Source organism: Mytilus galloprovincialis, chromosome 6, assembly GCF_965363235.1.
Source record: "Mytilus galloprovincialis chromosome 6, xbMytGall1.hap1.1, whole genome shotgun sequence".
NCBI lineage: Eukaryota > Metazoa > Mollusca > Bivalvia > Mytilida > Mytilidae > Mytilus > Mytilus galloprovincialis.
In genome coordinates this window covers 65,698,855-65,715,258 of record NC_134843.1, presented here as the reverse complement: position 1 = coordinate 65,715,258, position 16,404 = coordinate 65,698,855, and the positions used below count along the sequence as shown (strand labels likewise).

At 32.5% G+C, this 16,404-nt stretch overlaps 1 protein-coding gene across 4 annotated transcripts in view; it reads left to right on the top strand.

Annotated features, from left to right (window-relative positions):
• LOC143080130 (uncharacterized) overlaps window positions 1-16,404 on the top strand; it is a 138,097-nt gene that overhangs the window by 26,409 nt on the left and 95,284 nt on the right. For all 4 annotated transcript variants that reach the window (XM_076255833.1, XM_076255831.1, XM_076255829.1 and 1 more), the window contains exons 30-40: window positions 321-700; window positions 1,443-1,557; window positions 2,303-2,460; window positions 3,599-3,713; window positions 3,930-4,162; window positions 5,326-5,440; window positions 5,969-6,288; window positions 6,680-6,867; window positions 7,274-7,553; window positions 15,312-15,426; window positions 15,792-16,018. In XM_076255833.1, coding sequence (XP_076111948.1) covers window positions 321-700; window positions 1,443-1,557; window positions 2,303-2,460; window positions 3,599-3,713; window positions 3,930-4,162; window positions 5,326-5,440; window positions 5,969-6,288; window positions 6,680-6,867; window positions 7,274-7,553; window positions 15,312-15,426; window positions 15,792-16,018 — 2,246 coding nt within the window. The remainder of the gene's footprint in view (window positions 1-320; window positions 701-1,442; window positions 1,558-2,302; window positions 2,461-3,598; window positions 3,714-3,929; window positions 4,163-5,325; window positions 5,441-5,968; window positions 6,289-6,679; window positions 6,868-7,273; window positions 7,554-15,311; window positions 15,427-15,791; window positions 16,019-16,404) is intronic.

The following is a 16,404-nucleotide window of genomic DNA, read 5'->3' as shown; positions in this document are numbered from 1 at the left end:
CAAAGAGACCACAAACAACCTGACCAAAGAGCAGACAACAGCATAAATGTCTATTTAAAGCCATTCCTTAAATTTCAATTCTAATATGATGTGCTTCTTTCGCGTTGTGAACAAGCCCATGCTCTTAATCCAATAAAATTTGTTTGCACATGCATATATTGACTTCTTCAGAATAATGAATTTAATCAAATTATCATGCACTTAATATATTTCTTAACTTTAAAACACTTTCAAACTCTTACCCATGTTAAAACTACAATAAAGTATAGCTTGCATCAATTATTTCTTAATTTTATGTATGAATATATGATCTTATTTAGGTGCCCTACATTTGCACAACAGTCCGATCCAACCTGTACATTACAGCCAGACCCCACAGACCCACTGTGTTGTAAAGTTCCTGTATGTACACCAATACCAGGTCAGACACCACCACCAGGTCAAACTTTTCCACCATACCAGACACAACCACCAAAGATATTCTCTGGTGGAGTTGCTACTCCTGCTCCAACACCAAGAACAACTCAAAGACCAAATGTTAACGTTAGACCCAATGTGACGCCAACATTCTACCCACCAATTACCAGGACCTATAGACCAGGAGAAACTCCCGCACCCACACCTTATCCATTACCAACACAACCAAAAATATCAACACCATCACCACAACCAACAGTCACTCAACCACCAATATATAAAAGTAAGTAGCAAATCTCTCATTTTGTTACATCTACCTTATGGGGTACTGTCCATTCACTACTATTCATGGTATACCAATTATTGTGGAGACAGGTGAACCACAAATTTGAATGATTAATGAATTACAATTTTTTTTATATTTAAAGCATTTGTAAGCAAAAAAACTTGAAATCAGATATCTGTAAAAAAGCAAATTTTCGTGTAACCATGAAAATCACTACTCATAAAAATAAATGAATGCACATGATTAGCTTTACTTCAGCTCTAGTATCTCTAATTAAACAAATTAAAAAAAGATAAATGGGAAAGACATTATTGAGAGTGACGCAAAAACAAAATCTGTCTTTAACAGTACAAATTTGTAAAGTATTTTTCAAGTTCTGAATGATCATTGGCAAACATATCCCATCTTCTTTTTTTTTTATGCCCCACCTACGAAGCATTATGTTTTCTGGTCTGTACGTCCGTTCATCTGTCGATCTGTTTGTTCGTCCGTTCGTCCCGCTTCAGGTTAAAGTTTTTGGTGAAGGTAGATTTTGATGAAGTTGAAGTCCAATCAACTTGAAACTACACATGTTTCTTATGATATGATCTTTCTAATTTTAATGCCAAATAAGAGTTTCGACTCCAATTTCACGGTCCACTAAACATAGAAATGTACTGGGGACACATTCTTGTTACATGTATGCAAATGGTATGGTTTGAGTTACAAAGAACTGTATTTTAACATTGCTTTTTTTTAGCGAATTATTGTATATACAAGGGTAAAACCTACAGCAAGGGCCAGAAATGGCAAGATGGCTGCCAGTATGATTGTATGTGTCTAGATGATCTAGGAAACTACAGATGCACAGAAAAGTAATTTAACTAATGTCTAATTAAGTACTTATAGATTATTGTTGGCCATCTCAACAAGATTGATTTACTTACTTGAGCCGGTATGGCGAAAGTGAGATAAGCAATCAAGTTTAGATGACCAATGATTATCTGATTATCGCTACTTTACCTATGATGACGTTGTTAATTTCATTAACAACATTAACAACAGCATGTGTACCCTGAGTTTCTAGCGATAATTTTTCATATCACTCTACTGTGTTCAGAAAGGAAGTTATCAGTAAGCAAGATCAAAGGAAAATTTCGTAAAATAGCAATAAAAGAGATATATATCAGCTAATTTGATATCAATCTGATTAAATTATAGAGCTATCTTCCAAGTTTTACTTTCAAGGATCTGACAAGTTATAACAATCCTTCTTTCTTTTTTTATAACTTTTAATGAATTTAATATCAACCAATGAATATCTGTCTCCAAATTCTATTTATGACAAAAACTAAAGATCCAGAAAGTTAGTTAAAACAGAAAGTGGAATGGAGTGTTTTCAGATCCTTCTTAGCAAAGCAGCGAGGACAGAATTATTTGATATGGAAACAAATTTATAATATTGCATAGAAAAATAAATGATAGAATATAGGTTATTACTGTTGATAACTTTTATGAGAATATTTTTTTTCATTTAATCAATTCAAAACTAAGAACTGGTATTTGTCAATATTGAAAAAAAAATTGTTTGAGTATAATGTATATTTTTTTTTATTTAAGATGCCCAACATACTCTAATCTCCAACCAGGATGTAGATTGATAATGGACTATTCCAATCCTTGTTGTCAGAAACCATACTGTCCACCACCAACATCTCCTAATCCTCTCACCTTGACACCACCAACACCTAAAGTCTTTGTTTCAACACAAAAACCAAGTAAGTCTTTACTATTATCAATTGTCCGATGAATTTAGTACCCTGTTTTGACACATTTTAATACTAAAACTTTATACTGCAAACCATATTAATTTAATATCCTAAATTGTTGATCTAAATATATGTAGAAAGTCGTGTATGATAAGTCTGTTTAATTTCTAAGCTTTATTATTCAATATTGTCAAAGAATACTGTTATTTTTTATACCCAGCTCAATATATAAGATGGGGTATACATCTGTCCATTCATTTGTCTGTATGGCTGTACCATGAAATTACAAATCAGAGTATCTGGAAATTTGGTATCAAGCTGTAACTCATTTTTAGATTCATCACTCATCCACTTCCTGTTTTCAGAAAAAATAGATCTCTGTTTAATCACACTTAAGGGGGCTCGCGGGTCTAAATCAATTTTTTTATTTAATATATTTTTCTATAAATGAACTTTATCTTATACTTAATGGAAAAATGAAATAAAAAAATGGGGTCACTGTTCATTTACACTCACAATCAGCCTTCGAAAGAAGCATACATTTTTGTCAATGTCTTTTTTTTTTCTGTTGAACTAATAGGAGAAATAGCGGTAATATCGAAATACAAAAAGAACTAAATTACAGAAATCGCTTAAATTTTACAATTATTTAGTTTATGTACAGCTTATTCGAAAATAATGATAAAAAATATAGGTGACCGATGAGTGAAAAAAGATATTTCAATTTTAATGCCAAAAAGACATTTTTGCACCAAAGGGAGATAATTTGGAGCTTTCTCAGTGATATCTACATTTTTAAAGTCACCTGGGGCCAACACCAATTGAATTTTTGGAATGATTTTTGTACCATATGATAAAGTAACAACTACTTAAGGTAATGAATAAAACTTGTAATGAAAAATATATGTATAATTTTTTTCTGAAAATCTTATACCTGGGAGCCTCCTTGAGATATATTTGGGTTCAGCAATAACCAAAAGAAAGGTGACTGAAGTGATATGAATAGCTCCTACATTTTTTCTAGGTTAAATTCAAATAAAACATTATATTGACATTGTTCCAGTTTTTATACAGACTTTGAACCTATATATTTAAATATAATCATGTTAAATGAAACATTGTTCTCATACATACATTAATATTGCAGCATACTGTGTATACAATGGAGTACAGTTTAAACAAGGTCAGACTTGGAATGATGGCTGTGATCTTCGTTGTATTTGTGAAGACTCCATGACAGGTTTCTACAGATGTGATGATAGGTAAGTAATCTCACAGTAATGATCAGGAAGTTTTATATTTGACAGATTTTTTTTGTACCAACCAAACTTCTTTAGTATTTTTGTTTTCTTGTTAACATGTTGTTTGTGGATTCATTATAATTTATGGGATATCAATTTTCAACACATCCCACCAAAGCAGATGTACCATGAAGACCCGAATTGATTTATACCTGATAGTATTATTTTATTTTGTAGATGTCCACAATGGCCCCAGTTACCACAAGGATGCAGTCTAACAACAGATCCCAATGATGTTTGTTGTAAGAAACCAATTTGTACACCAGAGGTCATGACACCTCCTACATTATATGTACCAACACCAAATCCAACATCATATCCAAACCAACCAACACCATCACCACAACCGACACAACCACCAACACCATATACCTTTACATTACCAACTCCAATCAAAACAGGATACTCAGGTATGATACAGTATTGAAAACAAATCAATAAATAAAGAATGAAGAGACGTATATTATTGCCATTGAAAAGGCTATCCACCAGAGTTTGTGAAATTTTGTAAATCATTATCAAGTAATTATGGAATCACATATTAAGTCAGGTTTAACAATGAATAGACTTGTCTTTTCTATGGTGAACACAATGTTCATGTATAACAGGTAATCTAACTATTTATAATTAAAAAATCTGTTCATTAAGGATGTTCGCTGCTCAGTTTCAAAATAAATAACTTTCCATAAAACTAGTATATATTGATAAGGGACTAATTGAGGAATAAAAAAAGCAAAAAAAATATAGGGGTCAATGTGCTTGTTTTAGAGATATTAGCAATTGGAATTTTAGCAGGACGATGTTCTCTCTTGATTTTTCATAGCTTTATCATTGACCAGTTAAAGATCTCAAAAACCAGTAGAAAATAAATAAGATTTTATAAGACTTTTACAAATGACTTATAATTATACATGTAAAAGATTTATAAAAAGAAAAATGGGGGTTCATGGGCATATTTTTTTAAGGCATTCAAATGGATAAATCCAGAGGATTTCGAAAATTTGACAAAAATTCCAAAACATGACAAGCAAACATCTTTAAATGAGACTGTAACATATGATACTGTGGATTCATTATTATTCGTGGGATACCAATTTTCGTTGATTTCGTGGGTACAGGGGAACCACAAATTTAAATGTTCAACAAATTACATGTTTTCTGAACAAATGTATGCAGACTTTCTGAACGAAATCAAATATCCACGAAAATGCTAGTTTTCCTCAATCCACGAAAATTGGTACCCACGAAAATAAATGAATCCACAGTATTGTTACTTGTGTATTTCTTTTGATGAGTTTTGTTGTCTTATAAAATCCCTCTTAAAGGTGATACCTAAGGTTATAAATAAAATTAATTTAGGAATGATGTCAAGTATATACAAGTCTGGTTAAGAATATGAAACATAAAACTATTAGCTAAAATTATTATAAAGCACATGGCATGATATGTAAGGTTTTTCTTTTCAATTTGAACATCAGTCGTGTATGTTTGGGATAGTAGATACATTTGAAAAGGATATTTCAATAACAATTACCCTGGGTTATTTTCAATTTGTGTGTGTTGTATTTTGTAGAGAATTGTATGTACAAAGGAGTTGCTCATACACAGGGACAGAAATGGGACGATGGATGTTCACTGGAGTGTGAATGTATGGATCAAAAGACAGGAAGATACAGGTGTTCCAGCAAGTATGTATACTTAATTATTGCCAAACATAGATTCATTTATAAAAAAAAAATATTTCCCATCATGCATTGATAAATTAAAAATGGTTGCTGCTTACAGGAAGCTTTTGAACCCAGTTTTGTAAAAACTTAATTGAAGGCATCTTTTGAAAAAAATTCAATTGGATACTTTTTGTTGAAGCATCAATCCAGGCCTCTTTTTCTTAATTATGACTTGTTATATTTTAATTAATGTTAACCTTTTGAGACCCTCATGTGTAGTCAAGGTGTTAACCTTTGAGACCTTCATGTGTCGTCAATGTGTTAACCCACACCCCTGGTCATACTTGTTAATGTTAACCTTTGAAACCCTCATGTGTAATCAAGGTGTTAACCCACGCCCCTCATCATACTTGTTAATGCAGGTGACTTATCATCTGATTGAAATGTTGTGAAACTTTGCAGCCGTCAAAAGTGTGTCAAGCTTAAAAAGAAACCAAGATTTTAATATGGAAACAATTGAAGTACAAAGTACATATTTTTTTTGTTTAGATGTCAAGATTACTCTAACTTCCCAAGACCATCTTACTGCCATCTGGTATCAGATCCACGAAACCCATGTTGCAAAGTTGTACAGTGTAATCCAGTCGTCACTCCTCGACCAACACCACAACCCACACCAAGGCCAACACTACAACCAAATCAACAAACTGTATCACCACCATTAGGACAAACAAACCCACCAACACTATATCCTGGACAACCAACACAAAAACCACCAGTAGTGGTAACCCAAGCTCCACATGTAAATCCTACACAAAAGCCGAAACCAAATCCACAATTTACTCAACCAACCCCATCTCCAACACCACGTAAGTAATTGTACTAACACATCGGTTCTGTTGTAAAATCTGAGTTTTATAACTCAAAGTTTCAAACTTACAGCATATTTGTCATACATCATCTTTCAGCACTAAATGGCGGCAAGAATTAGAATTGTTTTCAGGTACCTTGAAAATATTTTTATTTGTCATATGTTTTTGGTTGGTGGAATATATTTCTTGTCAAATAAAAAAGCTTCCCATTTTTCCAGTATATATAAAGGACATAAAATTAACCGATATATGGTTATCTGTGTATCTGATCAAATTCTACTTTCATATTTACAAAATTATATTACCAAATTATTTTTACTGACCATTTTGATGAAACAAAACTTCACAAATTTCTCCTAGTAATACGAATATTACAAAATTTTTGCAGATGTTTGTGTATACAAGGGTGTACCATACACACAAGGACAACAATGGTACGACGGCTGTGACAAAGTGTGTACTTGTGAGAATGGTATGACAGGTTATGTACGATGTCGTCAGAGATGTACAACTTACGATACTATTCCTGCAGGATGTACAATGGTACCAGATCCAAATGACCCTGTCTGTTGTCAGGTAAACTTTGAAAAATTAGATAAGATTCAAACATTTTTTATTAATTCTTTAATTAATATTAACCAAATGTAATACATTTGAATTAAGAATTTAAAGACAAGATGTTGCTTGATTGTGACAAAAATAGTAAATTCAAAAATTATTGTGAATAATACAACTTTGTGAGTATCATAATAATATTTGTAAAAGTAATAAACACCTGCATTTTGATATTGGATAAATATATCTGTATGCATAGTTTCATAAAATCCCAATAATTAATTTGTGTCTTGTATTAAAAATCGTGATAATAAGTTCACAATTAATATCTGATTTTACAGTGCTATTTTTTTAATATTCCTCAATGTGTTAAGTCAGGTATATGTATGTAAAAATCAATTTAAACATTTATTACTTTTTTGTGTAGATACCATCATGCATTCCTCAAAATCAAACCCCAGGACCTTCTGGATCACCAGTGATATTCACAGCTCCAACAGGCAAAGTTACAGGCTATGGTACTGTTACACCACAACCAACACCTGGACCAACATTTAGACCAAACGTTGTCAACACACTAGCACCAAACCCACTTAACACATTACAACCAGGACAACCAGGAACTGGACCTACTCAGAGCCCACAAATTGGTATAACATTAAATCCAACTCCAAGTACCAAAGCTCCAACACCAGCACCAAGGCCAAGTGAGTATACAAACAGCAATTTTAAAGCTGCTTGCAAGTTAAAGGTTTGGGTGACTTGCTTGCTTTGTTTGTATAGATATTTGCTCAAGATTGACATTTTATTGGAAGTAAAGCAATCATACAAGTTGAAGCCCAACCTATCTAATGAGTGCAGATGCATATGTCAATCCTAATAACAAAGCTTGAAAAAACATTTATACAAGCAAGCAAACAAGTCAACCAAACCTTTAACTTGCAAGCATTAACATAACAGCTGTAAATAATCATTTCTCTTTTCCCAAAAATGATGTTTATTAGGTTATAATTTTAAAAATAACTTTCTGTGGATTGTTTATTTTTGTTTATATACACTTTTACGCAATGAGGTAATGCATCTTTGTGGATAATTAATTTTGTGGTGTCAACAAATTCTTACTGACCAATAATTAATTTGTATTTTGTTGAACCCAAAATTTGTGGTTCACCTTAATACCCACAAAATCCATACAAAGTAGTACCAAAATATTAATATTATTAAAAATCAAGATGTACTAAATTATAAATCTTTATATACCTTATGATGTTAACAAGATTTGATCACTATTTAAAATGAAATAAATTTGGTTTATAAAAAAAAAATTTTAGACTTTTTAATAGTTTTTTTTTTTATTTGTAACAAGTGTGGACACAGATGAGTGTGGATAGTATGTATGGATGTTTGACAGTGTCTTATGACAAAATGAGTTCTATGTTTTTATGCCCCACCTACGATAGTAGAGGGGCATTATGTTTTCTGGTCTGTGCGTCCGTTCGTCCGTTCGTTCGTCCGTCTGTCCCGCTTCAGGTTAAAGTTTTTGGTCGAGGTAGTTTTTGATGAAGTTGAAGTCCAATCGACTTCAAACTTGGTACACATGTTCCCTATGATATGATCTTTCTAATTTTAATGCCAAATTAGAGATTTGACCCCAATTTTACGGTTCACTGATAGAAAATGATAGTGCAAATTTCAGGTTAAAGTTTTTGGCTTCAGGTTAAAGTTTTTGGTCAAGGTAGTTTTTGATGAAGTTGAAGTCCAATCAACTTGAAACTTAGTATACATGTGCCCTATGATATGATCTTTCTAATTTAAATGCCAAATTAGAGTTTTGACCCCAATTTTACGGTTCACTGAACATAGAAAATGATAGTGCAAATTTCAGGTTAAAGTTTTTGGTCAAGGTAGTTTTTGATAAAGTTGAAGTCCAATCAACTTGAAACTTAGTATACATGTGCCCTATGATATGATCTTTCTAATTTAAATGCCAAATTAGAGTTTTGACCCCAATTTTACGGTTCACTGAACATAGAAAATGATAGTGCAAATTTCAGGTTAAAGTTTTTGGCTTCAGGTTAAAGTTTTTGGTCAAGGTAGTTTTTGATGAAGTTGAAGTCCAATCAACTTGAAACTTAGTATACATGTGCCCTATGATATGATCTTTCTAATTTAAATGCCAAATTAGAGTTTTGACCCCAATTTTACGGTTCACTGAACATAGAAAATGATAGTGCAAATTTCAGGTTAAAGTTTTTGGTCAAGGTAGTTTTTGATAAAGTAGAAGTCCAATCAACTTGAAACTTAGTATACATGTTCCCTTTGATAAGATCATTTTAATTTTAATGCCAAATTAGAGAATTTATTCCAATTTCACAGTCCTTTAAACATAGAAAATGATAGTGTGAGTGGGGCATCCGTGTACTGTGGACACATTCTTGTTTCTATATGGTGTTATTAACTATGTTGCACGATGACAACCAATCTGAGCATTATGAGTGTTATTTATTAAATTTTTTATGCCCCACCTACAATAGAATATAGGCATTATGTTTTCTGGTCTGTGGGTCCGTTCGTTCGTTTGTCCCGCTTTAGGTTAAAGTTTTTGGTCAAAGTAGTTTTTGATGAAGCTGAATTCCAATCAACTTGAAACTTACTACACTTGTTGCATATGATATGATCTTTCTAATTTCAAAACTCATAACTGCTCCAAAAGTAATCTGATAGAATTTCAAGCATTTTAAGCCAATATTATCAACATCTACTAATGAGTCTTAATATGTCTACATATCTAAAAAGTCATAGTATTCAAAAGGTAATGCAAAATTATTCCTTTTCATTTTTTTTGTTATATGGATACACATTTGAGTGATACATGTACCAATACAATATATGTTGTGGTATGAAAGTGCAGTAATTAGCATTTACTCTAACTATGTTAATTCACACAAATTGAAAAATAAACAAATGAATGGACCAGATGCTCCGCAGAGCCCAGCTTTATACGACTGCAGAGGTCGAAGCCTGAACAGTTGGGGCTAGTATTGACACAACATTCAAGCTGGAAACAGCTCTGAGTTTGAATTGTGATTAAATAGATGACACAGCTTAGGTTTCTGACACAGAATGAATGTGGTCTAATGAACTTAAATATTTGTTTTGCTTTTGTGTTAGGAGCAATTCACTATGCTGCTGAATATTAATCCTTTCAAACAAAAATATCTAAAGAAATTTTCTTTTTAATTTCTGAAAATGAGAAACATTTAGAGGAGACAAACTTCAGTTAAGAGATCAGAAACTAAAAAAATGTATAATTTTTCCATTTGTAAAAGGGCATACCCTAGAAAGTGCTTGCAATCACTGAATGGTTATTAATGACTGCTTTAATTTATCAGTTGGTAATAAAGTGAATATTGCATTGTATATTGTATAATTGATTTAAGTTGACTGAACAAAGAAAGATAACTCCAATTTTCAAAGAAGATTTCATAAAGCATTGGTATTAGGTAATTCAAGAACCATTCTGGACAAACTCCAATTAAGGGTCTTGAATTTACAAAAATGTTTGTTTTTGGTCCGTAATTATTAGACTGTTTGTCCCATAACCCACACAATATATCCGAACCTTCTACTTATGGTATTAAACATTGTGGTACAATTTCAGAACAATTGAAATACTTATACACAACTTTTTAAACCGACACTAGATTAAAGCTTGTTTTGGGCACCTTTGTACCCCTTATTCCTAAACCTTAGGGACCATAACCCCCAAAATCAATCCCAAGCTTCCTTTTGTGGTTATAAACGTTGTGTTATAATTTTGTTGATTTCTGTTGACTTATAATAAAGTTATTATCCAGAAACCATCTTTCGGACAGGATACCAATTTACGACCCCAAATTTTTTGTGGTTGTATAAAAATGTTGAACATGTGCAATGAAGTATAGTTTTAGAAATCGATTAGGGAGCTACCATTTGATTTTTATGGGGGGGGGCTAGGATGAAAAATTTTGTCCTGCCTTTTTTTTAAGTTGTAATCTCTGTCCTGCCTTTTTATTTTTCAGTCTATTCGGTCCTGCCTCTTTTTTTCTTAGCTTATCCTGACTTTTTTACAACAATTGTCATCCTGCCTTTTTTTTTTTGCCAAGTTACTCATCCTGCCTTTTTTTTTTACTCAAAATCCTGTCCTGCCTTTTTTTTCAAATTTCATCCTAGCTCCCCCCATAAAAATCAAATGGTAGCTCCCTTAGACTGGATAGGCCTTATAATTTTTTTCCCTCCTAATTGAAGGACCGTTTACACTCAGGGCCGAGTCATCAGCAGGCAATACAGATGTATTAAAACAACCTAGCATCATATTGCTAGTAGTGGGAGTAGCATTGTCCGGTAAATTTGTTCCCACTTTTTTTTATAAAATGTATGGTTCAAATCAAAATAGAATGCTTTTATCTCCTGAATACTTACATTGTACATAGAGATGATACTACTTTGACAAATCCTTGTCCATTAGAGTTGTCTGTCAAATCTTAATTTCACAAAGAATGAATTGCATAACAATGAACTGAGCTCAAAGCAAAGTACTTTAATAATACACTTAGACAAAGAGCTAAATCCAGTGATATACTTTGTACTACAGGTCCTTCATGACCATCCATCCACCCAAACCATATCTCAATAACATTCCATACTACATGATTGGATTCAGAAGTCCTGAAAAAGACATGACTTTTTTTATCTTGTTTTAAGTATATATGCACAGGTTAAACCTTTATTGTGGATATAATCATTCAGTATCTAGCAACTATCAATTTGCTTCATGCACATATTGATATAGGTTGATTGCTCCTCTGTTGGAAATTAGAACACACCTCCATCTAATTTTAGTCAACTGACGAAGAAAAATTCAAAACTATATAAAATGTTATCTAAGACTTGTCAGTGTCTATTTCCTTTGCCACTGAATAAGATTCCATATTTATAACCAATGAAAATCAAATATCCCTCTAATAGACTTAGCATTGAAATCGTTTTCTAAAATGGTAGTTATGTGGAACCTAGAACTAAAAAAATTGAAACAATATATCTTAAATATTTCAAATGCATGTACATTTAATAATTCTCCAAAATTCACTTTATTTTTCCTTTTTTGGTTTTCTGTTGGAGACTGTATATTGACCTCTATGTAGCCTTTTCAACTTATAAAAGGGGGGATACATTTCCATAGAATTAAACTTTTCTGAAAGAATTGATTCCATTTATTTTCAATAAACAATAAATATTGAAGTCTATAACAGGCATCTAGGAACAGGCTCAACATTATTTCTAAACATGTATTAATATATACCAAAATGTGGACAAACCTACATTAAATACTGTAAATTCAGAAATTATTGCGAGGTTTTTATTATTGCGAATAATGCGACTGAGTTGTAAACGCAATAATTAAAACTCGTATTTGTAATATTTTAACTGAATTAAGCATGACTTTTCTGAAAATCGTAAAAATTAAAATCGCATTCAAGTGTAAAATGACAAAATCGCAATAATAAATGCACGCAATAATTTCTGAATTTACAGTATTCTACTTCAACGACTTTAATTAGTGGAGTAGATCAAATTAAAAAGTCACAATGGTTAAAAACTCCAATGGCAGTCTTTCCTGCTAAAATCTTGATGTGTAGAATGTGATATACCATTTTTGGGTCTATATACTGTCCTTTAAATTTAGGTCATTTTGACACGGCAAAATATGAAAAAAAAATGTAAACTATGGTCTGGAAAGCACACAGTTTGTGATATTTTAAGGTATCTTTACTAAGAAAACCTGCAAATCTCAGTGGCAGATCCAGAACTTTTCAAAAAGGTGTGGGGGCTCTGATGGACCAGAGGGTTGCCCACTCCCATCAAGCTTCAATGATTTCTTACATATATGTCATAAGCTAAATTTCCCCCACCCCCTTGGTCTGTCTATGCATCTGTTTATCGTTCTGCGAAATAGTACTAATACTAATTTTTCCCCTCCCTTACCTGGCCCTAGACAGTTGCTTACCTTTGTAAACATTTTATAATTATAGTCAGGTATATATTGATTGAGAGTAACTTACATAGTAGTTAATGGGACTCTTTTTCACACGGTTCTGTGAAATATAATACGGCAAATATATACCCGTACATACTATCCGCATATCACAGAAATCTGATAGATTTTCACTCCTCTGGGAAAAATCAACCTGTGAAATGAAATACCATGCCTGGAAAAAAATTACCGGGACAAATTATCCTCAGGATAAAATATCACAGAGGACGAAATAAACCGTTACATTACATGAGAAGCCGGTTTGGTTACAAATAATTATGTCACGTGAAGGCGCACTGACGTCACAATTTGCATTAATTTTGCAATACACTACAGTTCACTCATACAGAACCCATTATCATGCAAACATGCAACGTGAATGTGATTGGTTATCAAATAATACAGAATTTATGCACGTACAGTTAATATAGAAGAAATTAGTTCATCAAATGTGAGTTCGTGATCTTGTGGTTAAGACCGATGGCTACAGTGCTGAAAGTCCTGAGTTAGATTCTCACTTGGGGTGCTAAAAATATCAGTACATCAGAAGGGTAATTTTCACCCTCTCACACACATCTTTGTTAATGTTCCGGGATTGTTGAAAACTTGCATATTCATCAATATTTGATTTTGTGGTTTTAACAATCCAGACAGACAAATAGCAATAAGGTGTTTAGGAAAACATGACCTAAAACCTCCTTCATATATGACAAAAATACATGGGAACTCATATTGAATGGTCAAATGTGTTCAATATGAAAATTGAAATTAAGATGGTAAAATCAAATATTAGCCGTTACTGTAAATGGACTTAAAGTATGACTTTTCAGCAAATTTAAAGGGAAATGACACGGAAGGGGCCAAATAGTGTTCAAGGGGAGCAAATGCTATTTAAATTAGTATGCAGGTTTTAAATATAGAGGGAAGTTGAGTCATCTTTTTGGGTGAAGTTAAATACTGACTAGTGTGTGGTTCTCATTGGGTCTAAGCGTGACCAATATTGACAATTTTTCGCAAGCGTGAAACGTGAAAGTCAAATTATTGTGTCATGAAAACGGGAAATGAGGTCTGTCGTGAAAACGGGAAATGGGGTTCTGCAGGACCCCGGAAATGACAAAAAAATGAAAATTGCTCATGTACATAGTGTAAGCAGGATATGGGAATCTGACAAAACAGTAAGTGGGATCTGGGATCAGAACACACCCCCCCCCCCCCAATGAGACCCCCTTATGTAGATTTACCTTCTAATTCTATATAAAAAAACACAACTAAGAACTACGTTTAATTCACTTTGACTACTGATATGCAAACCTAGAAATATTTCATAAAATAGTGATTGAAAGATTCATAACACTTTGAAAGGATAATTCAGACACGTGTTACGCGGGGAGCATGTTTTAAATTTGTTTACAAATAATAATGTCACGTGATCGCGCACTGACCTCAAGTTGCATCGCCCTTACAATTCACTAATACATGACCATTTTCATGCAAACATGCAACGTGAATGTGATTGGTTATCATATAATACAGAAATAATGCATGCACAGTTTAAGAAGAAATTAGTTCAATAAATCGATGCGATTTTCACTTTTGACACGAATAGGTCGGGTTGACATTACTGTCATCGGAGATAATATTGAGATAAATGGGATAAAACGGACCGTCAAAAAGGTCTAGAGGAGCACATCAGTAGAACCTTAACATTAATAAGTAATACTTACCAAAATTTCTCTAATTAAAGAACTATATAACTGAAATTTCACAAAGATAACGGTAAACATTTTGTTGATGGTGATGATGCTATTATCGATCCGTTGAATTCAGGGTCAACGGAATTTTTTGCGTTGCGTTTAAATCATTGAGGCCATCTATTTTTATTGCGGGTTCCACATATATAAATCGGAATTAAAGAAAAAATGGAATGTTGTTAGCAGAATCAAAACAGAAATGATGAACATTGCAACATTTTCAGCAAAATATAAATAGGATGGAGGATCTGTGTATTCACATTATTTGTAAAACTCTCCTTATTCATGTGAAGCGTGTGCTTTACATCGAGGCTTGCTATGCTTATCATTGACGCCACAGTACTTCAACCAATCAGACAATGTTTATTTTGGGCATTTGACTTTTTTTAACTCAGATTTTGGAATATTTTAATCGAAATTATAGAAAAATGGAATGTTGTTAGTACATATAAAATAGAAAATGATGAATACTTTTAGCTAAAGATAATTTGGATGGGGGTTCTGTGTATTCACATTATTTGCACAACTCTCCTTACTGATGCCATATTTTGGAATTTCCGTGACCTAAATGGTTCGCGAAAATTAATATTTTTATATATAGTATAGTAATCAATTCCATGTTTAAAAATTGATATTTTCAGATTACTGTGTATACAATGGTGTTCAGTACAAGACTGGACAGAAATGGCAAGATGGCTGTAAATATAACTGTGTATGTGAAAATGGAATGACTGGTTTTTACACTTGTAGTGAAAGGTATAGTCAAATCATAGGTTTTCGTACTTCATATTTGAATTTGTACTTCACATGCTTTTTCAATGGAAATTGTGACATCACAATGCATTCTTAATAGCATGAAAACTCACAACTCAAGGATACATGTAAACTGATAAAATAGAAAAGTCTTTGTTTAAGATCATTTTATTTATTATTTAAAAAAACCTACCCCATATAATTATATTCAGTTACAGAAGGCAGACCCCACTACATTCCTGATGAAGGTAAATTCAGAAAAGCGCTTTGGACGCATGAAATTATATATAAACGTGTTGTTTTCTTTTTTTTCATGATCAAAGTTGAGTTGGTTGTTTGTTTTAAAATTTGATAATTTAATTTTTTAGATGTCCAACTTTCCCAGCTGCTTTACCACCAACCTGTTCCCTTACACAAGATTCCAAAGATTTCTGTTGTAAAACAGTTGTATGTGATTCAAGGAAGACAACTCCATTTGTGCCCTATGTTGAACCAACTCAAGCACCAACATACAATCCATTGGCTCCATCTACTACACCTGGCACATATGCCCCAAGTCAAAAGATTACATTGAGTCCAAATCCAACTCCACCAGGTAAAAAATTCATAAAAGTACTAAAAAAAAAATGTAAAATAACAAAAATACTGAATTTCGAGGAATGTCCCTGTAAAACAAAAGGCAAAAATCAAAATTTTAAACACATCAAATGAAAGGATAACAACTTTCACATTCCTGACTTGTTACAGCCATTTTACTAAAGTTAAAAATTTTAAATCAAAAAGAACTTATTCAAAATATGCAAGTATAGTAAACTCCACCTAATCAGGTATCAGCTTTATCAATATATCGACTATAGTAAAAGTATTTCATGTATATTTAAACACAATATCCTTCCCTAAATGTTTAGAGTAAATTTTATTATGTATAAAAATATCGGATTTATGAATATTATCTGCAAATCATAAAGAAGCTTGAGTATT